The following is a 26,218-nucleotide window of genomic DNA, read 5'->3' as shown; positions in this document are numbered from 1 at the left end:
TTTTCAGCCCACTTTTTGAGCTGAAAAAAGCCGCCTCGGCTTATACTCGAGTCAGTGAAAAATTTGCCCGAAATGGAGGAGAAAAAGGGGCGGGGCCATGCCGCTGGGTGACGCTCGTGAATGGCCCAGCGCCCCTGAGTTTCCCCTCCCTCTGTGTCAGTTTGCCGCGCAGCGTGCACCGCACCATCCCCACTCCTCACGTTCTAATGTAATGCAGGGCTATCTTACGATTCTCCTTCCTCCCCCTCCTGCCGCTCTGCAACGATGTCCCACCTCCTCCTTGTTATGGCAAGCAGCCACATAGCGATGTCCCACCTCCTCTGGTACAGTGATCCAATGATAGGAATCACTGTGCCGTGTGTCATAGGAGGCAGGACATCATCATCACAGCGGGACATCAGCATCATGAGGTGAGTGAAGTATTTCATTGAATACACCGGTATTGTGTGATAATAATTTGTTATGCAGAGCAAATTTTTACAATGGCTACTGTATATTTAATGGGCACAGGCAGGCTGTATATGTTATTCAATGGGCAATGGCATTATTGGTATCTATTTTTATTTTTGAAATTTATCGGTAGCTGCTGCATTTCCCACCCTAGGCTTATACTCGAGTCAATAACTTTTCCAGTTTTTTGTGGTAAAATTAGGTGCCTCGGCTTATATTCGGGTCAGCCTATACTCGAGTATATACGGTAGATATTTGTGAAAAGTGTTTTTTTTATATTGCAGAACCACTCTCCTACTGGGATCAATGACAATTTTACCGCCTTTTTCCATGTAAATTTTTTAAGAATAAAAGCTAACAAGCAACACTCATATGCTTCCATCCCTTGAAAAACTAACTAAATGTATTGCAAACATATAACCATAAACACTCACCTATCACTCAATTTATGTCAGAATATTCATGAACTGGAATAGGACATAGCAATAGCTCAGCCATTGGGGACTGGCTGGAATAGGATGTGGAACAAAGTCAGCCAATGTATAGGCATGGCAACTGGGTCAGCCAATGGGAACTATTTGGTGACTGAGACCAATGCCAGATGACTCAGAGCCTGGGCGTGGCTTACCTATGTAGCTCTGAGCCTGTGCAAGTAAACTAATCTAGTCTGCTCTCTGAACTCTGAATTGAAACTGTTCTCTCCTCTGCCTGTGAACCAGCTGTTGGTATTGCTACCTTCATATATCACATTATTATTATTATTGATAATTAACTTGCAAACATTTTCTAAGCCAGCTTTCTCTGATCTTTCCTGTGATTATTCTACTATTTTATCCCTTCATTAAACATATCTATTAAGTTTAATTCTGGATGTTTCCATTTCACTGTTCATTCCTCAAACTAGCAGCAGTAGTTTGAAAGAAATCTATTATTACTTTTATCAGTCTGAACTGGAGAACAAAGGAGAAAGACGTGGATCTGGCAATAGTGAAAATCCTCTTGCCCCACAGAAGAAACAGGACAGAACTCAGCAATCTCCTTTAATGAAGAGAAGGGGAAATTAAAAAAACAAACTATACTCAGTTTAATTCATTCACTATTGGTCTGGGATACCAAGGGGGGAAACTGATGTAGGTAAGCCTGCTGGCCAGATTTGATGGGTTTTAGGTTTTGGTAATATTTTTATTGTTGTTTTTAACTTGCTTTTTTGCCTCTCTTGAGTTCTATATCCAATGTGCACCATATAAATTGAATAAATTAATAAAACCAGCCAGTATTTCCTTTACAAGCCCTGGCACTCATACGCTGGGAAGACAGGTAAGGCAGGTGTCCTGTCCACTTTGCAACAATTTTAGCTACATTTAAGTTTAAAACAAACAGCTTAGCCTTCCAATGTTATTAGTACTGCGGAAACACAAAGGTCTGCAGTTGTTTTCAAAGGGACCTAGAATCTTGATAGATTCCTCAGTTCATTATTGCAAGATGCATAACTGCTCTTTTACACCTATACACCACTCCTTTCTTTTGTCTTTGCTACTTAAAAAAAAAACATATCCTGGCAATGGCTGAAATAGCACATACAATCCAATAGCATCCCACAGTCAGTGGGATGCCAAAGGATGAAAAGCAGATTTTTACTCAGATATACTTGTGTTCCAGACAGATGTAGAATCTTTAAAGGGCCTCAAATATCTTTTGAATAGAATAGAATAAACAGAATCGGAAGGGACCTTGGAGGTCTTCTAGTCCAACCCCCTGCTTAGGCAGGAAACCCTACACCACTTCAGACAAATGGTTATCCAATATTTTCTTTAAAACTTCCAGTGTTGGAGCATTCACAACTTTTGGAGGCAAGTTGCTCCACTGACTAAATGTCAGGAAATTTCTCCTTAGTTCTAGGTTGCTTCTCTCCTTGATTAGTTTCTACCCATTGCTTCTTGTCCTACCCTCAGGTGCTTTGGAGAATAGTATGACTCCCTCTTCTTTGTGGCAACCCCTGAGATATTGGAACACTGCTATCATGTCACCGCTAGTCCTTCTTTTTATTAAACTAGACTTACCCAGTTCCTGCAACCGTTCTTCATGTGTTTTAGTCACCAGTCCCCTAATCATCTTTGTTGCTCTTCTCTGCACTCTTTCTAGAGTCTCCACATCTTTTTTTACATTGTGGCGACCAAAACTGGATGCAGTATTCCAAGTGTGGCCTTACCAAGGCATTATAAAGTGGTATTAATTAATACTTCACGTGATCTTGATTCTATCCCTCTGTTTATGCAATCTAGAACTGTGTTGGCTTTTTCGGCAGCTGCTGCACACCGCACTTCTTGAAACTATTCTGTGTAACAATTCAGAACTGTGATCCTCATATTACAAAGGAGGAACAGAAGGTGGCTTACTAAAGCTACCTTATCGCCCAGACAAGGTTTTCTGATTTATAGTTCAATCTCTTAATCACTATACCGTGCAACTATTGAACTAGAACCAGCTATTGCCACTGCAGGAATAAGCAGTTTGAAACTTCCTTTCCTCTTGCTAGGAACCAACTGCCCAAGTTTCGAGATTTATTTCTTTTCTATGACGATCTTCTGTTGACATGCCAAACAAGGGGTGTGTGTGTGTGTGTACTATTGACGCAAAGGGAATAAATTATTAGTCTTATTGCACACAAAGGACAAAAGCAGAGCACCCAGACAGAGTCTGCACGGCGCGACATATTACTCATTTTGATCAACTCATTTTGAAACCTATGAATCCTTCCTAAAACGTACAAGGGAAACAGATTAAGTTAACACAAATTATGCAGCAAGGGCACTTCAAAAAAAATAAAACAAACGGAAGTTGGAAAACTAGAATGTGGAAATATTTTCTTTCATTTTTTTAAGTTTTATTTTTACAGAAGCCAAAAGCCACCAGATTTCATGATCCATGAAGAACAAGGTTCGAAGCCAAACCATGTTAGATGAGCATGCAGGGTACTGATTCTTCAACTCACCTGCTGTAGGAGGAGGAACAGGAGAGGAAGGTGATGTTAGAGGGGAACTTGTGCCAGACCCTGCTGGATAAGAAATATTCACAATTAGCATGAAGATCATTTCAGTTTCAACACTTTTTTTTTTTAGTGAGAAAGAGACTTCCAAACTAAAGGGCACGTCCCAAAGTAGTAATATAAAAGGAGATTTGGGCCAAACTATAGATACAGACCAGTGGTGGGATTCAAATAATTTAACAACCGGTTCTCTGCCCTAATGACTATCTGGGTAGGTGGGGCTCGGTGATCATGTGACTGGGTGGGCTTGGCCAACTCAAGGTCACTCAGGTCGATGGGCGCTTCGCCTTAGCTGTTACAATGTAATAAGGGTTAACCGGAGAGCCAGTTTCTGTAAGCAGGTCAATAAAGATTAGGCTAGAAACAACACTAGAATGTTTCCTTCCTGCCTTCCTTACAGGATTAGCCCTGTAAAGTGGGAAAAAACAAAAGGAGATTTCTTCCAACAATCTGTTCTCTGAACTACTTAGAAAGTTACCAACTGGTTCTCCCGAATAGGTGCGAACTGGCTGAATCCCACCACTGATACATACATATAGTCATTTGCTGAATTTATATAGCACTGAAATCACAAACAGTTTCTCCGTTAATGCTCTTTTAAATTGGGTCAATCCAAGTCAGAGGCGATTGCTTTGCAGGTATGAGAAAATCTGGAGCTGGCTTGCAAGAAGAATGGGGCTCTTTCTCAAAGAACTAAAAGATAAATCAGCCTTGAGTCACTGGTATGCAGAAACAGGCTCAGAAGGGATTCTCCCCAAAACCTTGATAAGATTTAGCTGATTGTTATGAAGAGTGTACTTTAGTCAGGCAAGATTCCCATCTATAGGCAAGCAGCAACAAAGAAACTATTCTGTGCAACTCATCCTATCATTCTTGGTTCCTTGCAGGACATTAGTATTGCTGTTATATGTTCCCAGCATCAGGAACCTGTTGATGCACTGTGGACCAATTGTAATTTCTGAGTGACTTTTGAAGGAAGCCCCATGTATTGTCAACACTGCAATATTTTATCTGATTAGTAGCGAGGGTATCACTGGTTCTCCTACACCATATAAGATCCCAAAGGGCACATCAGCTGAAGCTGGGCAATGCCCTTCTCACCATGGCCTCTAATTGTTGTTTTAATAGGAACTGTGAATCCAGGAAGATCCTAAATTGCTAATCTGCTCCTTCAAAGGTAGTGCCTGCTTATCCAGAGAAAACTTTTTCACAAATAGCAACTTTACTTAGCTTTGGCTTGTTCTCTCCATCCAGATCTTTACAGCCTCCAACCCCTGAAGAACAACATCAATAGCATCTCCCCTCTAGCCTGAAGGGGGCGATGTATACCAACAGTATACTCAAGATAGCACTCCAATCAGTTGACTGGCCCCAATAATTTCATATAGATGTTAAAAGAGGGGCGAAAGATGATTGCATCCAGTGGTGGGATTCAGCCAGTTTGCACCCCTTTGGGAGAACTGGTTGTTAACTTTCTGAGCAGTTTGGTGAACTGGTTGTTGGAAGAAATCATTAGGGCAGAGAACCGGTTGTTAAATTATTTGACTCCCACCAATGATTGCATCCCATTCTGTAACGTCATCCAGGGCTTTTCCCTCAACTGATGCCACCTCACCATCGCATTTGAGCAAGTCCGGCATTGGCTGGGTTTGATCTCCTGCACAAAGTGTGTAGATAGTACCTTATCCATGCTTACAATTCTTATCTTCACAGACCAAAAGGAATCCCCAATAATATAGCAAAATATAGTCACCACCTGCCCGTTAGGAAGTAAGACTTCAGCTGAGACTGGAAATGTGATCACTAACACATGTTTATGGTAGCTGCTTTTCCTCTACCCGGGCTTATAGCAGCTTAGCTCTTGGCCTCAAAGAGATAAATTGCCCAAATCAGATTTTATAAACAGAGATTAACATTTGCATGTACACACAGCAGTATTCAAACCATTAAAAATGAAGGGCACAATCTAAATTGAATAATTTATCATGCATATACCAAACACAGCATGTTCTTTTGTGAAGGTGGCATTGTAAGTAATCCCTGCTCTTTATTTTCATAACAGGAAAGAATAACCACCTTGAATTCCTATATATTGTAGCTACCATTACGAAGAAAGCTTCCCTAGTCCACAACCTGAACAACAGCAAAACCCCTGAGAGTGTCCCTGCGACAAAAATAGATCACTTCGGTGCCATGCATTACAGGAAAAACCACACTTGGTTACCTGAATTGTTTGAGTTGCTGTATTTTATCGACTGGTCTTCTCCGCTCTCAAAGGCTGAACGTTTAGATTTCTTCAAACAGCAGAAAGAAAAGACTCATTAGTTTCTGTTTGCTTGATAAATTGTGTTCATACACCATGTTGCTATCAGACAAGGTTTTATTACATAAAGAAGAGTTGACAGAGCAGTTCATGGTTGTTTAAATATTTGATAAAAACACTGGTTGGAAATATGCTGCATTTATTTTAAATTGGGCTGAAGCTTACTTTCCGTGCCAAGATTTTCCTCCTTTTTTTCTCTTCTTCTGACCCATGATGCGACTGAGCTCTCGTCAATCTTCTGTGCTGATGAATCTTTCAGTGAAAAAAGAAAAGTATGGACTTAGAACAAAGTGTGCTACACTACCGTGTTTCCCTGAAAGTAAGACAGGGTCTTCTTTTCTTTTGAACCCCAAAATAAGTGTCTGGCCTTATTTTTGGGGAGGTCTTATTATTTTTGAGGTGCAAGAGGCGGCGAGAATGGTGACCTTATGGCTGCTACTGTGTTGCAATATTTTGGGGGGAGGGTTTATTTTAGCGCATGCGCTCAAAATCCCGATTGGGCTTATTATTCAGGAAGGTCTTATTTTCAGGGAAACAAGGTATAAAAGCAAAAATCACTAATGTCTCCTTAAATCTCCTTTGGTACATTTATTTATTGATTTGTTTATTACATTTCTATACTGCCCATCTTGTCAGAGACTTTTTTTTTCTAAAATGACTTTTGTTTCTTTTTATCAAATGGCCAAGTCCTCAAGAACAGGCCTCTCCATGAAAACACAGGCAATCATATATGCATAGTGGTGTAGGGTTTCCTGCCTAAGCAGGGGGTTGGATTAGAAGACCTCCAAGGTCCCTTCCAACTCTGTTATTCTAAGATTCTAAGATTCATATTATTTGCTGTGCTTCTTATTACAGCATATTATAAATTTTAAGTATGGGAGCACAGAATAAAGTTTGTAAGTTACCAGTTTCTGTTCTTCTACTAGCCTCTTCTCTATACATTCTTTGGCAATCCTTAAAGCTTCTTTTAACTTGGCTGGAATCTGATAAAGAGAAAAAAGTTTTCAAAAATTACAATCACAGAAACTAACACCCTTATGGATATTTTCATGTTAATTAATAGTCAAATTAAGCACTGTGGAAAAAAAGGCTTAACTTTGCATAAGAGGCAAATTTATTCTGATTAATGTAATGCAAAGCAGGATTTTCTCTCCATGAAGAAGGGTGAAACAAGATCAGAAGCAGAAGAACTAAATATTGCAGTGGTGAAAATATTTACTGAAGTAAGCAGAAGAATCAGTTAAGTTTATTGATGAGTTCAAAAATAGTAACTTTTGCTGTGTCTAAAGTTGGCTTTTATTGCATTCTATTCCTTCTCTGTCTTACTGAACCATGTTATATGAAGGTCTCAATTCACCAAAGTCACAGTGGGTATCAGAATTCAATATTTATGGACAATCCCATGATGTTCATGCCTTGTAGTACGCTGTATTGCAACTTGGAACATAAGCAAAGTGAATTGTAAAGAGCATGAATTATCACATGAAAGAGTAAAAAAAAAAGTTTTTGGGTCTCTGTGATGCTAAAAGAGGGGGGGGAAATGGAACAGGTCTGAATTCAATCTTGTGTTGTACAGTTGATGAATTCATGCAAGGAAGTATAGGTGTAGCTTTAATTAAAAAGAAATACGCTAATATGTATATTAGAACATAGGAACCACCAAGATTGTTACAGAGGTGGTAGGTAATCAGAGAGGTGATATAGACATGTCATACTCTAATGAAGGATATAATAGAAGAACAAGACATGAGGTTTTTTTTGGGGGGGGGAGTACATCATTGTGAACAAGTGTGATCCATGAAAAAAGCTTTTCATTCATTCTGACATAAATGAACTAATGTATGAAAATTAGTATTTATTTATAGCTTGCCTTCATTATTTTCACAAATAACTCAAGGCAGCGAACATATTCAAGATGCTTTCCTCCTCCTATTTTCCCCACAACAAGAACCCTGTGAGGTGAGATGGGCTGAGAGAGAGTGGGTGGCTCAAAGTCACAAAGAGCTGGCTTTCATGGCTAAGGCAGGACTTGAACTCACAGTCTCCTGCTTCCTATTTCATTTTTTTTTATTTTATTAAGATTTATAGGCCGCCCTTTTCCCTGAGGGGACTCAGGGCGGCTTACAATCACAGGGAAGGGGGTGCAATATCAGAAGACAAACAATGTGCGAACAGAAGAAAATAATAAAACACAACTTGCATTCAACAGTCAACACTCGGGCGGGTAAATTGGGAACCTATCCCCAGGCCTGATGGGAGAGCCAGGTCTTGAGGGCTGCGCGGAAGGTCTGGATGGTGGTGAGGGTACGGATCTCGACGGGGAGGTCGTTCCACAGGGTCGGAGCTGCAACAGAAAAGGCTCTCCTCCGTGTAGTCGCCAGTCGACATTGACTGGCGGATGGGATTCGGAGGAGGCCCAGTCTGTGCAATCTAATCGGTCGGAGGGAGGTAATCGGCAGAAGGCGGTCTCTCAAGTACCCAGATCCACTACCATGGAGTGCTTTAAAGGTGGTCATCAGTACCCTGAAGCGCACCCGGAGATCGACAGGTAGCCAGTGCAGCTCGCGGAGGATGGGTGTAACGTGGGCGAACTGCGGTGCGCCCACTATCACTCGCGCGGCTGCATTCTGGACTAACTGCAGTCGCCGGATGCACTTCAAGGGCAACCCCATGTAGAGCCCATTGCAGTATTCCAGCCTAGAGATCACAAGGGCTCGAGTGACTGTTGCGAGAGCCTCCCGGTTTAGGTAGGGCCGCAACTGACGGACCAGGCGAACCTGGGCAAATGCCCCCCTGGTCACAGCTGACAACTGGTGGTCAAAAGTCAGCTGTGGATCCAGGAGGACTCCTAAGTTGCGGACCCTATCTGAGGGGTATAAAATTTGACCCCCCAGCCTAAGTGTTGGAACATTGGCCAAATTGTTGGGAGGGAAACACAACAGCCACTCGGTCTTGTCTGGGTTGAGTACCAGTTTGTTAGCGCTCATCCAGTTCTTAACGGCCTCAAGACCCTGGTTCATCACGTCCACCGCTTCATTGAGTTGGCACGGGGCGGACAGATACAGTTGCGTATCGTCCGCATATTGGTGGTATTTTATCCCGTGCCTCCGAATGATCTCGCCCAGCGGTTTCATGTATATGTTAAATAGTAGGGGGGATAAGACCGAACCCTGCGGCACCCCGCATGTTAGGGGCCTCAGGGACGATCTCTGCCCCCCGACCAACACCGACTGCGACCTGTCCGAGAGGTAGGAGGAGAACCACTGCAAAACAGTGCCTCCCACCCCCACCTCCTGCAGTCGTCGCAGAAGGATACCATGGTCGATGGTATCGAAAGCCGCTGAGAGGTCAAGGAGAACCAGGATGGACGCATAGCCTCCATCTCTGGCCCTCCAGAGATCATCGGTCAATGCGACCAAAGCGGTTTCTGTGCTGTAGCCAGGTCTGAAGCCGGACTGGAAGGGATCAAGATAACTAGCTTCCTCCAAGGCCCATTGAAGCTGGAAGGCCACCACCTTCTCCACAACCTTCCCAATAAAGGGAAGGTTGGAGACAGGATGAAAGTTGTTTAAAATGGCTGGATCCAAGGATGGTTTCTTCAGGAGGGGTCTCACCACCGCCGTTTTGAGTACGGCGGGGAAGTGCCCCTCCCGAAGGGAGGCGGTCACGACCGCCTGGATCCTAGCCCTGTGTCTTAATCATTAGACCAAACTGGGTCTCTGAGACAGTTCCTATGAAATGAGTGAAAAAGTACCGGTAATTACTATAGGCTGTTTAGAAACTCGAAAATGAAAGAGAAGAATGATTTAGAATAAAATCTCTTTGTTTTGAATACATGGCAGAGTTAGTAGAAGGCACAAGTGTAATCAGAGGTTTTGTAGGACATACTATTTCATGATTGTGTTAACAGCAGGCTTTAGGAAAAACATGAGGAAAAAGAAAACAGTGAAAAAAAGTGAAATTACAGAAACTGCAGGAAATGAAAGTACAAGTCTTGTACGAAAAAGTAATAGGAGATACATTTCTCCTCCAACAGAATGAATGGAAAGAGGGCATGGAAACTTCACGGGACAAAAATGAAAAAGAAATTTTTAGAGAATTCGATAGAAGGTGCGAAGTTATGCTACTAGGAAATATACAAAAAGATGTGGAATGGAATGGTTAAGTGGGAGAAATTGGTAAGAAAAATTCCCACAAGCAAAAAATAAAGAGGAAAGAAAATTATATAAAGTGTACAAAGAGAAAAATATACTTTCAAAGAGAGAAAAGGACAGTTAAAATTAAAACAGAGAAAAGGCAGACTGATTTTTATGGAAGTAAACAAATGTTGGAGAAATGAAAGAAAAATATATAGCCAGTAAGGTAAGTTTAAATCAGTTTAGCATTATAGAATTGCCAAAATCCTGAGAAGACTAAAGTCCGGAGTGGCAGATGCAGAATCTTAATGTGGAAGTTACCTAAAATGACATAATGATCTAGAACAATTGGTGGAAAGATAGCAATCAGCTAACAATTGTATGTTATGTGAAGCACTGCTAGATAAAACATACTGTCAGGCCTGCAGTTATATACCTTTTAGGATCTTTGGCCTGCCACACTCTCTTTTATTTCACTGTGCTGTTTCATTAGTGTAGTAGCTGGGAGGGGGGGAATAGAAAGGAGTAGAATTGTGGAATGTGTTGTTGTCATTCTTTTCTAGAAGCCCAAGGTCATCTTTTGTCTCCACACCTCTGCACCTGACCGGAACCAGCTGGGTGAAGATGCCAGTGTGGCAGAAGAAAATTGGACCATGTGGGGATAAGATCATGAACTTTCAACTGGGTGGAATCCCAGGAAGTTCTCAGATTTGGGTTTTCCACAGATGTGCCAACATGTCTGTCTTATTAAATTGAAACTTTAAGGATAGCTCTGCCTTGGACTCTGATTTAATTCAGCATGCTATTTGGAACGCTGACATATACTCCCAAACCAAATAATATCATTCAACTGTACCTTAAATTGTGTTTTTTCTGAATTTGTTAGAAGAACATCACTGAATAACCTAATGGAAATTAAAAAAAAAGTCAGTCACCTGGAAGAACTCATAGCCATCCTACAATTTGCACTTGGACTTAACTTGTTCCTTTTGCACAAATGTACAGGAAATGTAGGTAAATGATTTTGTTAAACCAGTTGGGCACAGCAGCTTCAATCAAAGTCTATACAGGTAGTCCTCAACTTATAACCATCACTGTTTGAAGTCATCACAGCACTGAAAAAAGTGAGTTATGACTGATTTTCACATTTACAACTGTTGCAGCCTCCTCAGGGTTACATGATCAAAATTTGAGGACTTGGCAACTGGCAAGTGTTTATGCCAGTTGCACCATCCTAGCATCATATAATCACCATTTGTAACCAACCAGCTTCTGGCAAGCAAAGTCAATGGGGAAAGCAAGATTCACTTAAGTACCACATGATCCACAACTGTAATGATTAGTTTAACATCTGTGGCAAAAAAGTGGTAAAATGGGGCAAAATTCACCTAATAACTGGCTTGATTTAGCAACAGAAATTTTGGGCCCAATTGTGGTCGTAAGTTGAAGACTTCTTCTATTCTGCTTACTGTATTTTTCGGAGTATAAGACGGACCTTTTTCCCTCAAAAAAGAGGGTGAAAATCTGGGTGTCTCTTATACATTGAATACAGCATTTTTTGCCTCCCGAAACCGTGCCCCTTCACTAAAATGGCTGTGCAGGGGCTGTAAAAGGCTTTCAGAGAGCTCCTGGGGGCTGGGGAGGGCAGAAATGAGTGAAAAGTGGGCCTTTTTTGCTCAATTTTGCCCCCCCTCCAGCCCCCAGGAGTAATCTATAAGCCTCCTAAAGGCTATCCATGCCTTTGGGGCGGGCGGGGAAACCAGGCCCATTTTCACAAAAAAAATGGGCCGTTTTGAGGAGGTTTGCAGAGTGCAAAAACTTTTTTTTTTAATTTGCCTCTTCAAAACCTTGGTGCGTCTTATATTCCGGTGCGTCTTATACTCTGAAAAATATGGTAGGTTTCTAGTTCATTTTTCTTCAAAACGTTTCTCAATATCTCTGTACTCTATTTCATTGCTACAGACTTACGGCATTTGTAGCAGCCTGGAGACAGTTGGCATTCCGTTCTTCATGGCCTCAGGAGAAATAACAGATTCTAAAACAGTCACTAGAAAGAGAAGAGATGTGGGAAACAGAGATTCTAATATAAAGTTGGACATAATGCACCATTCACATATAGACCTTACACAGTATCTTTTTAAACTCAGATTATGAGCTTGGCATAGAGTCTTTATTGACTTTTAAATTAAAAGATAACATTAATTGTACAGACTACAATCACATAGTGGGAGGGAAGTAGGGGCAATATATTAAGATTTTCCTCCATGCATCTCTCCACACATCTACCACCAGTCCAAAGATCTACCCTTTCACTGCAGAGAAATGGAGCATAGAATCAAACAGGACTTCTCAGAGCTTGGACTGACTAAATGAACTTATTGCTTCCTGCAAAGGCTCACATCCATTTGCTCCTCTTTTATGTCTTATGGGAGGGGCCAATCATCTCCAAGCCTTACTCCTGAGTCGCCCTTTTGGTCTTAACTGTTCTTGCCTCCTGGCAGCTCTGCGCATGGACACACTGGGAACAGGCTCACACTGTTCTTCTGCCTCACTGATGTCAGGCTCCGGAGGCATGTAATTACCAGATGGACCTGGACCCCTCTCTGCCTCCGACGCAGAGCCCTCATCTGAGCCTTCCCCAGACTCCAAGACTGGCCCATGTTCCTCCACAACCTCCTCACTGACCAACTCTCCTGCCAGCTCTGCAGGCTGCCAGTAGACCACAACAATCCCCTTGGTTATTTTGTCAGGAGATGATTCTATCCTCTCATGTGACTTTGCCTTATATCTTAGTCTTAACATATGGATTAAAATTACATGAATCATTCAAGTTTCACTTTAAAATAAGACAAGCATTGATCCAAGTTATTCACTGACCTATAGACATGGATGGTGCAGGAGGGAAGCTATCCACTGGAATAGAATCTGGAGGTCTCCCGTACGTCATTTCATATAGCAAATGTCCAAAGCAGTGTATATCTATAGCTTCTAACGTCTACAAGAATGAAAACAAAATAGACTGGTAGAATGATTTAAAAATATCACATTGGATGAGTGATGCTGAGCATGGGGAAAATTTTTTAAAGTATAAATGGCAACCATCAATACACATGGACTTATCAACAGCAAACTCTTTCTAAAATGGAGATTGAAGATATTTGGGACACATCCCTTTTCTAGTTCTATCCTTGGAGAATGCTTGATAAAAACAGGAGGTGGCACTCTGGAAGACTACTCCATATTTAGGATTTTTTAAAATTTATTTAGATTTATTAAGGTTGCATGTTCCAGCTGATTTTAGGTACCTTACAAAATCCACTTTCCTACCAAAACTGCAAATCCTATGGAAATGTTCCTATTCCTGTAGGCATTTGATATTTATGGTCTACTGTATCCTTTTAATGTGTTTAAATTATTCAATTTATGTTATTATTATTATTATAATTGTATCTCTTAAAATATATTGTTAGCTACTTGGAGCAGTGTTTCTGATGGATTACAGTAGTTATAAGTTGAACAAATAGATATTTGAAGTAGCGCAGGGGTCTCCAATCTTGGCAACTTTTAAGACTTGTGGACTTCCAACTCTCGGAATTCCTCACCCAGCATGCTGACTGGATAATTCTGGGAGTTACAATCCACAAATCTTAAAGTTGCAAGTTTGGAGACCCTTAGAGTACAGAACTATATACTATAATATAAGATGATTCATGTATGTTTAGGAGATTCTGTTGGTTCTTAAGAAACTATAACAAAAGAACTCTTAAACATTTTACACAGTTTGTTCAACAAGGCTTTTAATTATAAATATAAAGTCCAAGTCAAGAGCTTCTCTGTCTCTCTGTGTGAGCTCTCACACAGAAATAGGTGATTTTAGGATTAGCATTAAAACAGAGCTAGAAAGCTTTTCCTAGTTACTTCAAAAAAATCCCTTCGCAAACTATGATTATTCTTAATCGCATAATACTACAGTGCACAATTTTGAAACACAAAACTTACACCCATCCGAGTTGTGTCTTGCAAATCATATCCACAAACTGACTACGCCAAGATATACATTAAAATTTATCTTTCCAAATTACATGGCTTTTGGACTATAGGCTGTGCATCTCTTTTAATAAGTGAGCTCTCCATAACTACATATTGAGGAAAAGACATGGTTTTTGTGCAGCAAATGAATTGCAACTGTATGTTTCTTGTGTACAAGAAGATTAATCTGGAAAATAAATAGGACCGTAAAACTGCATTTCAGTTAGAAGATAATAGTTGTCATTCTGCTGCTTCTAGTTGCCTTTCAGGTAAAATTTCCTATTCTTTTTCTTCCTAAATTGAAAAATGAACTCTTCATTTTGAACCCAAAAGGCCAGAAATGTATGATTTACTTTGTACCTTATGTTTATAGATAGTTGTTAAGCTCTCAATATATCCATTCAACCCATTAATCATAGGAACCAGAGGACATGGTTAAACTTCTACCAGGTCTGCCTGGTACGCCAGTTGCGTCCCTTCCTGGATCGGGATGCCCTGAACAGAGTCACTAACGCCCTTGTCCTTTCTCACCTGGACTACTGTAATGCTCTCTACATGGGGCTGCCCTTGAAGAGCACCAGGAGGCTCCAGTTGGTCCAGAATGCAGCTGCGCGGGTTGTCATAGGGGTACCTAGGTGCTCCCATGTTACACCCTTTTTAGGCGGCCTGCACTGGTTGCCGGTTGTTTTCCAGGTGCGATTCAAGGTGTTACTTATGATCTTTAAAGCGCTCCATGGCTTAGGCCCAGGGTACTTGCTAGATTGCCTACTGCCACCGGTAGCCTCCCACCGTCCAGTATGATCCCACAGAGTTGGCCTCCTCAGGGTGCCGTCGGCCAGGCAGTATCAACTGGCGACCCCTAGTGGGAGAGCCTTCTCTGTGGGAGCGTCTTTCCTCTGGAATGAGCTGCCCCCGGAGCTTTGCATAATCCCCGACCTCCGGTCCTTCAGGCATGCCCTAAAAAGTTGGCTTTTTCAGCAAGCCGGCCTGGCCTGAATAGAATAAATTAAATTATTAATTTTAAATTGTTAATTTTAATTTAATCCTAAATTTGACTTAAATTGTCAATTGAAGGTTATTGCATTTAATATTTTTAAACTTTTGTCATATGTGTTTTTATATTGTACACTGCCCTGAGTCCTTTGGGAGAAGGGTGGCATATGTCCAATAATACCAAACCAAACCAACCAAACTAAACTATCTTAGAAAAGCATAATGTATGCGCCAATCCACATTTCTGTATGCTTCTTGAATTAAATTACTTTTCTCACAACACTAGAAGACTTTTTGCTTTGTTTCAAATAGATTATTGGCATGTATCACATTCAGAATTAATTCCCATTTGCAATAATATTTGCTTCCACTTACATTAATTTTACGGAATTGTGTGAAGTAGGATCGATAGAAGGACGGGAGCCCTAGTAGAGAATTCTCCAAATCCAGTAACCTACACGTGTCCCCTTCCAACACAACATTGGAAGCATGAAGGTGGCCATATGGGAATCCTTTCTCATGCAAGAACTTTAGGACCTAGAGCACCAAACACAAAAAAATATTTCAGTCTTACAATCAGAAAACAAACTTCCATCTACAGCTTTTTGCCATAGAGACATCCCAGCTTCAAAGGCTAAAAAAGCCCATTGGGGAAAACAGATGGCATTCATTTAATGAGCAAGGATTCGCTTAATGACTGCTGTAAAAAGATAGCAAAATCAGTCACAGCCACATGGTAGTCCGCTTAACAACCACTATGACTTACAATTAATTCTGGGTTCAATTATGGTTATAAGTCGAGGATTACCTGTATCAAAGTTTCATCTCATGTTATTCATAGCAGGATCTATTCTCTCTTTCTAAAGCAAGGCTGGCGGCATCACATGATGTATCGGGACTCTTTGTCCTTCACTAAACCGGGTGTGAGCCTGGGCAGCGAGTGACGCATCCTGCCCATGGGATTGACAGTCCTGCTCTAAAGCCAACACTGTGTTCCAAATGGCATCTCTCCCTTCTGAATTCTTTGGTTAGGTATTTATATACCGTATCTAAGATATATCAGATAATTTAGAAAAGGATCTAGTGCCATTTCTTCCAGTACTTTTTTTTTTATCTAAGTATAATAAGAAAGGACAAAATTTTCTAAAAAGGTGTTTGGGAGGGAGGGAATTTTAGACACAAAAGTTGTGGTTTTAACTCATATAATGCTACAATAAAGCAGTGAAATATGGTGTTTGGTACACTTGTTATCAGCCTCCGACAGACGTAATTTTTTTGATCTTTCATCTGATCATGTCTTGAAGCCACATCAAAATTCATGTAGAAGATTAAACCTTTCTTACCTCTAATATTTGTCGGCCAAATGTTTTAATTTGTTGAAGTTCAAGACCTTGAATTTTCTTCGGGTTACAGTACTTCTTCAGAAACGGATCTTTTGGTTTTGCCTTTCAAAAGAAACCCCTACTATGGTTATAAGTGTCAAATATAATATATATGTATGTGTGCATGTCTGTGTGTATCTATCTATCTATCTATCTATCTATCTATCTATCTATCTATCATCCATCCATCCATCCATCCATCCATCCACCCACCCACCCATCCATCTATCTCCTATTGCTAATAGCAGATAAAAAGATTCAGGAATTGACACACCTCAACTATGATTTCTTTAACTATTTAAATATGGCTAATCATTAATTAATATTGAAATTCCCTGGGTATCCCAGAAACATAAGTTTATCTCTACATTAAACAAGACTTTTGAAACAAAAGAACACAGAAATTTACTTTGGTTTGAAACACCAGTGTAATAACAGAGGCACTATTAAGTGCAGAACTTCTCTCTTGGATAAAAGAGAAAATGCCCTGAAGATAGTACTTGCCAGCTCTATGTTATATAAGGTAAAGGTTCCCCTCGCACATATGTGCAAGTTTTTCTGACTCTAGGGGGCAATGCTCATCTCCATTTCAAAACTGAAGAACCAGCGCTGTCCAAAGACGTCTCCGTGGTCATGTGGCATCATGACTAAATGCCGAAGGCACATGAAACACAGAAGCTGTCGCAGAAGCTGGGACAAGTAACAGGAGCTCACACCATTACGTGGCACTAGGGATTCAAACTTCTGAACTGCCGACCTTTCTCATCGACAAGCTCAGCATCTTAGGAACTGCGTTCCTCCTTTGTTATGTATATTTATTTATTCAATTTTTATAGCCACACCTCAGCCAAATATGTATATCTAAGGAATCAGGATTTACCAAAAATTTTTGTATCCAATAGTGATAACAGACTAACATAGTTGGAAGGGACCTTGGAGGTCTTCTAATTCAACCTCCTACTCAAGCAGGAAACTCTATACCATTTCAAATAAATTGTTATCTAATCTCTTCTTAAAAACCAAGGTTAAAAGATGCTGGGAGATGAAATTTCCCAGAGTGCCTATTATATAAAGAGGGGCTAAATGTATGAGTATTTACTGCCCACAAAACAGAAGAATTGTTATTAATTTATTAAATGTTGACATCTCCCAGCATCTCTGGGTGGTTTGTAGTTACAAACACAGAGTTTGATAGAATACCACAAATGAAAGATAACACCAAAACAAATTTATTAGTTAAGCTGTATCCTTAATCCATTAAATCCTAAATATATAGTATTTGTTGCACATGTATGGAGTACATTGACAAAGGCATGTTATTGACATTACCTTATAAATAAGGTCTTTTAGAGTTCCTTTTTCACTGAAGTGTCTAATTACTAGTGCAGAAGATTCACTGGCTGTGGCAAAAATGACTTTGTAAATATAAGGATGCTGTCCAGAAAAGAAAATGAATTAACATTACATTCATGGAATACATATTTACATAAAGCCTTTCCCAATCCCCATTCCTCAGCAATTTAAATGAGACTAAGTCACACATTGAAGTGCATAGGATCGCAATTCATGTTACACTTTAAGTAGGCTTTGGTAAACTTTTGTCTAAGTTGGCTTGCAACATATAGAAACCATAACCAGCCATATTATACGTATGTGAGGGGTGTCAAACTGGATTTCTTCGAGGATCGGATCAGTACTGTAGTTCTCCTCCATGGGCTGGCTGGGGGGGGGGGTACGGGAGACAGGATGGACGCCTCCTGCAGCACTTTGCTGGCCAAAATGAGGCACAGGAGGGGGAAACGCAGGGCCCATTTTTGACCAGGATGGCCTCCTGCAGCACTTTGCCAGCCAAAACGGGGGTGCCCCCACCCCATTTTGACTACCAGAGGCACTTTGCTATTTCCAGGCCAGCCCTTCAGGCCAGATTTAAAGACCCCATGGGCTGGATCCGGCCCACGGACCTTGAGTTTGACATGCCTTTTATAGATGTGAAGTAGTAATACAACATTAGCCTCTGAGCTTAAGGCAGAAGAAACTTTCATTTTAAAAAAATAAAATAAAAATGTTCTAGTGGAAATTTGCAACTGGGAGAGATGGAAGAAAGGAGATAAGAACAAGAGATCATTACAAAGAATCAATGTTTCCTCTTTATAAGTTAACTCAGATGGCAATCTATAAGCCAGTCTCTAAAATCAAGAATCAAGAATCATGAACAAATCTTCATTGGTGACCTCTAAGTGTACAAATACATATTTGCCTGTTTAAAGCTACTTATCTACTTACCGAACAGGAAGAAAGAAACTTGACAGCACATTGAAGATCTCTGTCAGATAAATATTTATCTGGACCCAGGTCAGCCTAAAAATATAATATTTACTAAATGACATGGTGTGTAAAAGTATTGCTATATTTAAATTATTTAAACATTTACATTTGATGTCATTCAGAAATGGATTTCCCCCCCTTATAGTACAGAAACTTTGAGATATGTGAAAGCAGATAAAATAATCGCATAAATCCCATTCCTTTCCCTCTTTAGTAAATACAGTTGGACAAGACAGAAGAAGGAATTCTGCTTGGCACAGTGGGAGCTTTAACTAATTCTAAAAGGGAATATGTCTAGGAATGCAATAGAAAATATTGTCACAGTGTTCAGGATCCATATGCTACATAACATACTTGCATACTTGCAAATCTATAAGAGTCTCAGACTGTAAGCCTTCTGGAAAGAAAAGGGACCAGCTAACCTAGCTAGTTCTCGAGTTACAACCATAATGGAGCCTATGACAGTCATAGGTTTTTATTTCCTGTAAGCCACCTTGAGCGAGTAGGCGGCAATATAAATTTTCCAAATAAATAAGTTGTAACAGTTGTAAAAGCTGTCCGACCCAATTTTACAATGTTTTTTGCAGGGGTGGTTAAGCGAATGCAGCAATCATTACATGCAGATGTGCAGACATTAAAAGAACATGGTGGATTTAAGGACAGAGCCATTGTTTCACATTGGTACAGTTTGGCCGAAAACCAGAAGTGCTACTTTTTGACAAAACTGTCATAAAACACAATCACATAATTGGAGGATGTTGCAAATAGCTGTAAATGTTGCCAAGTACCTGAAATGAAATCATGTGACCGCAGGGAAAAAGGAGGGCACTCATTGGAACTTCAGATCCAGGTCATAAGCACCTTTTTCCAGGTAGGATGGTACCTTCAAACAGTTCCTAAGCAACCAGTTGTAAGTCATAGACTATCTGTCTCTCATTTAGGAGGAGCCGAGGTGGCGCAGTGGTTAAATGCAGCACTGCAGGCTACTTCAGCTGACTGTTCAAATCTCACCGGCTCAGGGTTGACTCAGCCTTCCATCCTTCCGAGGTGGTAAAATGAGGACCCGGATTGTTGTTGGGGGCAATATGCTGACTCTGTAAACCGCTTAGAGAGGGCTGAAAGCCCTATGAAGCGGTATATAAGTCTAATTATTGCTATTGCTATTGCTATTTAGCACTTGTTTTCCATTTCTCCAACTGCTTTCACAGTTTAGCAACAGAAATCTAATGAATCATTGCCAATCAACACAAGATGGTCTCTTTCTATTTGCCAAGTTGCAGGGTTTTTTTGTCTTTACAGTAAACAAGTGATTATCTAGTACTCCAGTTTTTGTATAATATTGATTTAACAAATCACAAATTATATTATCAGGACTGTACAAATTATAAACTGACTGAATATCTTGTCTAGTCTCTCTGCCGATTAATATTTTCTTACAAAAATCAACTCTTCAAGATAAGTCAAGGAACAGACCTTGCAGGGGTACCAAGAGTGCTATTTTATTGTTGTAAGATATAATAATAGACTCTTGAAAGCCTGTCCTAGTTTCTCTTCTATCTTATACTAAAGAAAACAAAAATGAATCTATTTTTATTTCTTTCTCATGTTTGCTTGGCTCTTTAGACTATGCAATTGTTCTCTAAGTGGCTTTACAACTACTATTCCATATTTTCCCTAAGGTCCTCACTAAACTCTGTATAATAGCATAGTAGTTGCTTAACTTTAGAGACAGTGCTCAGTTTTCTTTAAATATTAGTTAGCACATAAAGCAAAAATCAATGTTGCAATTTTGGTAAGAGATAATGCCCCCCCCATACACAAAAAAAAAACTAACCCAACTTAGCACTAGTCGCTCCTTTGGTTGATTCTTAATCTTCATTAAGAAATACTTCTTTCGTATCCTCCAGCCTGAAAAAAACATATAATTCATCAAAATAAGTTAAAGTGAGTTGTAACCGCTGTACATCATGCAATGTAATGCTCTTGTGAGATTCGCGTGGGTGGAGGGGGGCGCATATAAAAAAGAGAGAGAGAGAAATATACAGAGGGAGAGGGGAGGCTCAGAGGGAGAGCCAAAGAGAGAGGTATTCTACAATATAGGTAGTCCTCGACTTACGAACACAATTGAGTCTAAACTTTCTGTTGCTAAATGAGACAGTTGTTAAGTGAACTTTGTCCCATTTTACAACTTTTCTTGCTACAGTTGTTAAGTGAATCACTGCAGGTGTTAAGTTTGTAACACGGTTGTTAAGTGAATCTGGGTTCCCTGTTGACTTTGCTTGTAAGAAGATTGCAAAAGGTGATCACGTGACACTGGGACACTGCAACCGTGATAAATATGAGTCAGTTGCCAAGCGTCTGGATTTTGCTAACGTGACCATGGGATGCTGCAATGATCGTAAGTGTGAAAAACAGTCATAAGTCACTTTTTCCAGTGCAGCTGTAACTTTGGATGATCACTAAATGAACTGTTGTAAGTTGAGGACTACTTGTATTAGCATTTAAAAAAACATTAATTTTTTACTGATTGTACAATTCAGTAAGGCACATTCCAAGATAAGAAGGAGAACTGCTGTTTTAAAATATGGTGCAAAGCTTAACATTCAGTAACATAGTATGTGATAAGGATCCAGTCAACACTTGGCATTTCCAATTACTAGGATTTTAAGAACGGAAAGACCCTTTGACTTAAGGTCCAAGCAAGAAGCAAAAAACACAGCAATTTGTAAATATTTGCTTTATAGATCAGGACTCTGCTTGGTGGGAATAGGAAGGAAAGATAATTAGGGGATTTAAATCCTTTGTCCCCTGCGGGGAGGTGGAATGGAGCCCACAAAGAAGGAATCTATAAGTTAAATAGAATGACAGCAGAATCTTGATTCTGACAATCAGGAACTGCATCAAAGTTTGCTCCCTATGTTTGCTTACAAAACAATCTATCTTACAACACAAAACACAATAGAGAGATGGACAGAGCAACAACATATTCTGATGCCTGTGATATATAACGAATGTTATATGTCTAATAAAATTAATGTTCTTACCAATATCTTTTAACGGTTCTACTACTTCCCACTTTGGTTCTGACCGAAAAAACATTGAAACATGCTGTAAGGCAATTTCTGCAGAGAGAGGGATTGCGAAGATGTATCAATATTGACAAATGTCTACAGTAAAGTTAATTCCAACTTTAAAATTGTATCTGTGTGTCAACATTCAACAGTAAGTTATCTTCAGGTTGGCTGATAAAGGTTAAACTAAAATTGGAAAGTATATCTACAACAAGATCATATGGGAGGAATTTTCAAACAATATGAAGGCATAATGACATATTTTTTCCAACTTCATCAATACAAAATACATGTATAATTTGTGTGGCCAAAAAACCCTAGATTTTGTACATAGGCATGTATGAGATCTTGAGAAAATATTTGTATATTTCTTATATTCTTATATTTCTTGTATTTCTGTAAGGCAACACATATTTTCTATCATGCTGGCTCAGTGAATTAATAGGTACATAAGGGCTCCCCCTCAGCCATCCATGCTAAGAAGTGAGAGGGAAGTAAGTAAATTGAAAGACATATTTACAGATATACAGAATCCAGGCACAGAAAATCCTATGTGAGATACAGCAAGTTTCCAATTATTATTTTTTGAATACAAGGACATGTTAAAATCAAATGCGAGGATAACGTCTCATCTGCCTGGAATATATGCTATTCACTAAATTTCCTTTAGTATGATTTGCCAGCATGGAGTTCAGTAATGATAACATTCCATGGATAAACACTGAAGCCAGAATCACAAGGGAGTCCAGGAAATTCAAAAGCTACGGGCAGCATTCCATTCTCAGGTCAACCTACTGTGTTCAGGTGTTTCATCTTTGAACATGAAAGAAATGCTCAGTGGGGGAGAAATCCTTGAGCTGTGAAATGCTTTAATAAAATAGACCGACAAGGACATCACGTCTATAGTGCTGGCAATTCCATGAACTGACATAACTGACATATTTTCAGTTCATTAGTTTCAGATGTGCAGACAACTACTGCTTAAAGTCATGCATTCTTTTGCAGAAAAAGAGAGGAAATATGTGAAATCTGTGCTGGCTATTTGAAATATTTGATTTTTCAATGAAAATTTTTTCAAAATTGTCTCCTTACCAGTGTAATTAATAGAATAGCTGTTTGGATCCAAAAATTTCTTTACTAGTTCACAGTTGGATAGGATATGATTCGAAGTAATCACATTGAGATAGTTCTGAAGGCCCTTCTGTCTTTCAGCAATGAATTCACGGTCCATATTTCCAATCAATTTTTTGGGAGGAAGAGGTAGGCTAAGAGCAGAAATCTTAAAAAGAAGAACAGGCCTAGTGAAAATTACTAGTACAAAATATGTTCATTACATCTGCAATAAAAAATGCAATCAATATCCCCATCTTACAAAAGTGTTGACTGGGTTCATACACTACAAAAACCATATAATGGGTTGTTTACTGCAATACACTAACATAGTCTTTCTGATGGTTTCTAGCTTAAATGTAAATTAGACCTCTGTGACTCATTCAATGAACCAAACTTACAGGAAATCATGGCTTCAAAAGTCTCATCGTGATTACCAAGGATGTTGGTTTCTATAAGAAGGTATATTGATAGTTCTTAACTTATGGTTTAGTACCCGTTCAAAGTTACAATGGCATTGAAAAAAGTGACTTATGGCCGTTTATCACACTTATGACCATTGCAGCATCCCCATGGTCACATGATCAACATTTGAATGATTGCAACTGGTTTGTATTTATGATGGCTGCAGGTCATATAATCACCTTTTGCAACATTCTGACAAAGTCAATGGAGAAGGCAATTAGTTTAACAACGTGTTACTAGCCTAACAAGTGCAACGATTCGCTTAACAATTGTGGCAAGAAAAGTCATAAAATGAGGCAAAATTCACTTAACATCTTATCTCGCTTAGCAACAGAAAATTGGGTCTCAATTGTGGTTGTAAATCAAGGACTATCTGTAACTTTCAACAGGTCTAACCACCTTAGCAATAGTGAAAGATGCTGCGAATTGTATTTCAATAATATGAGAGGGTCAAAGATTCAAACTTGCCTCACAAAGAATAAAGGCTTCTGATTAAAACTTTATATTAATTCATTAGCAATAAAATGGCAGTTATAGTAACAAAGCAAGGTTACATTCCTAAATATGCTCTGATGGTTCTATGTCACCAGAACAAACTACTGTGTTTCCGCTTTTGACTCCAAAAATAAGCCCCCGGCCTTATTTTCGGGGAGGTCTTATTATTTTTGAGGTGCAGGAGGCAGCAAGTGTGGTCACCTCACGGCTGCTGTTGTGTTGCAATATTTTTGGGGAGGGCTTATTTTGGGGAGAGGTTTTTAACACGTGCACTCAAAAGCCTGATTGGGCTTATTATCCTGGGAGGTCTTATTTTCGGGGAAATAGTGTACATCATGTAGTGCAAATGAAGCAGTATGGCAACTTTTGGTCAAAGTCTTGGTTTTTTTTTAAAAAAAAAAAGATAGACTGTGCATTCTCTATTTCTTTAGCAGAAACTATAGAAAAACTTTCAAAAGTATTTCCCTGTCAGAGTTTGACTCATTCTTTCATATTAAGAGGAAACATTTACAGATCTTAGAACTCCTAGTTCTAGGAAAAATGATTTACATTGTGACGTACTTCTATTATTGCTAACATCTGCCTTTTTAGCTCATTTTTTTGAGTCGAAGTCATTATTAACATAATTTAGAGAACATCATGGTAGTTAAAGCTGTAGCTGTGATTACTGAATTAAACTAAACATTTGAAATAACTCTTTAAAAGCCTGAGGTTTGGCAAAAGGAATAATTTTGTAGAGAAGAAATTTACAATCCAGATGTTACAGAATAGATTCAAAAGATGTGCTCTTTATCAATTTTGGAAATGTATAGATATATTAAAAATGAAAAGATGGAGCAATGATTTTACAGTCTAACTATAATAATACACTAAAGAACTGGCTCTATATTAATTAGTTCCAGGCTAACAGAAATGAAACGGTCCTTTTTTATTTATTTAATAGTGTACTGTTTTGATTTATTTATATTTTAGTTGTTACATTTCACCAAATTTTTAATAAATGTACATTTTAAAAACTACTTAATACTTAAGTCATTCATTGTGAATATATATGGGGAGAATCACGGCTAGCACATAACACACAATATTTATGAGGGGATGGAAGTTTTTTGATATTGATGTAAAAAAAAGTATCCTCAAGATACAAAGGATTGGAGGGGGGATTTGGGTGTTTTGGGGTCAAGGGGAACACTTAATTATTTTCAAAAAGAGCAATTTCTTTTGAAAAAATAAAAAAATAAAAGAAAAAGGGTAAAAACAAACCCAGATTATCAGTTCGAACAGAAACAGGAAGGAAAGTTCAGAGCTTTTGTGAGTACAGCAAAACTGTTTCTTCCCTTTATCTGAGGAATGTTTTTTTTTTTCCAGAAACTCTCACTGAGTTCATTCATTCTCAGGAAAGGAAATCATACATTTGATTAATGCCTTTCAACAGTTTTGAAATAACAAGAAATTCTGCTGAAGCTAGCGGAGGAAATGCTTTATATTTCTGTTCTATTTATCTAAGTCTGAACAAAGCTGGAATCATTAACTTCCAGGATGCCTGTATTAGTCAGAAAAAGCAGGGATGTATTACAGAGACAGGATTCAGAGCCATCACTACACATCCCACAGGAGAATCTGTTAATGTATTAAGTCCATGCTATCATGTCCGCTGTATGTTATGCAACCTTTACGCAAAAAAGTGGTGTAGCAATAATTACCCTGCCGGACATGCAATTGCAGTACTATTGTGAAAGAGCATAATTATCCTTGAACTTAGGAACAATCTAAAAAACAAACTGTACTCTGTGGGAGGAAATTATTTTAAAATAAATTGTTTACTGATGCCCATGCACAAAAAATATTGATTTCTAAAATGGCACATCTAGTTTCTTGCTCATTGATTATAACTCAAGAGGAAGATGGCGGAATAAAAAATATATTCTCATTTGTTAAAATTTTCACCTTCCCATGGAAACAATGAATTTAAGTCAGTCAGTCAGTTCCAGAAGTGATGTAAATTATATTAATCTTCTAGTGCTGTAGATTTATCTTGTTACTTGACAGCCATTACTTTCAGAATAGCGTAAGCAACAATAAATGAGCTTTTTGCCACCACTATGAAAGGACATGCATGGAGATGAAAGCCTCCATTATCTAATGGTCTCTCAAGATTCCCACCATAACAATATAAAATGGCTTATATGTAATCTTTCACTTTTATATTTGCGATATATTTCTTATACTGTCCATCAATAGAGTTCTTTGATGCTTCACAAATTAGACCTGAAAAATATATCTTCTTTGAAATTCAACATTTTTTCAGTCCAGCACACATTGAGAATGGGCACAGACTAGTAATGTGCATTTCCACTAGTATGTATAGCAGGATCAGTGAATGAAACCACATT

The 26,218-nt window shown here is 39.1% G+C and overlaps 1 protein-coding gene across 13 annotated transcripts in view; it reads right to left on the bottom strand.

Moving 5' to 3' along the window:
- PXK (PX domain containing serine/threonine kinase like) overlaps window positions 1-26,218 on the bottom strand; it is a 53,556-nt gene that overhangs the window by 9,008 nt on the left and 18,330 nt on the right. For 7 of the 13 annotated variants that reach the window (XM_087708755.1, XM_087708757.1, XM_087708761.1 and 4 more), the window contains exons 4-17: window positions 22,848-23,034; window positions 21,729-21,806; window positions 20,519-20,592; window positions 18,643-18,717; window positions 17,689-17,793; window positions 16,321-16,422; window positions 15,353-15,514; window positions 12,833-12,950; window positions 11,924-12,002; window positions 10,812-10,860; window positions 6,725-6,802; window positions 5,985-6,071; window positions 5,721-5,790; window positions 3,443-3,505 (exon numbers count right to left, since the gene is read on the bottom strand). In XM_087708755.1, coding sequence (XP_087564881.1) covers window positions 3,443-3,505; window positions 5,721-5,790; window positions 5,985-6,071; window positions 6,725-6,802; window positions 10,812-10,860; window positions 11,924-12,002; window positions 12,833-12,950; window positions 15,353-15,514; window positions 16,321-16,422; window positions 17,689-17,793; window positions 18,643-18,717; window positions 20,519-20,592; window positions 21,729-21,806; window positions 22,848-23,034 — 1,327 coding nt within the window. The remainder of the gene's footprint in view (window positions 1-3,442; window positions 3,506-5,720; window positions 5,791-5,984; window positions 6,072-6,724; window positions 6,803-10,811; window positions 10,861-11,923; window positions 12,003-12,832; window positions 12,951-15,352; window positions 15,515-16,320; window positions 16,423-17,688; window positions 17,794-18,642; window positions 18,718-20,518; window positions 20,593-21,728; window positions 21,807-22,847; window positions 23,035-26,218) is intronic. The other 6 variants (XM_087708756.1, XM_087708758.1, XM_087708765.1 and 3 more) reach the window with 1 other exon arrangement.

Source organism: Thamnophis sirtalis, unplaced genomic scaffold, assembly GCF_051295495.1.
Source record: "Thamnophis sirtalis isolate CommonGarterSnake01/CBP01778 unplaced genomic scaffold, rThaSir2_p1.2 scaffold_3, whole genome shotgun sequence".
NCBI lineage: Eukaryota > Metazoa > Chordata > Lepidosauria > Squamata > Natricidae > Thamnophis > Thamnophis sirtalis.
The sequence above is the reverse complement of the archived record's forward strand: the minus strand, read 5'-3'. Positions and strand labels throughout refer to the sequence as shown.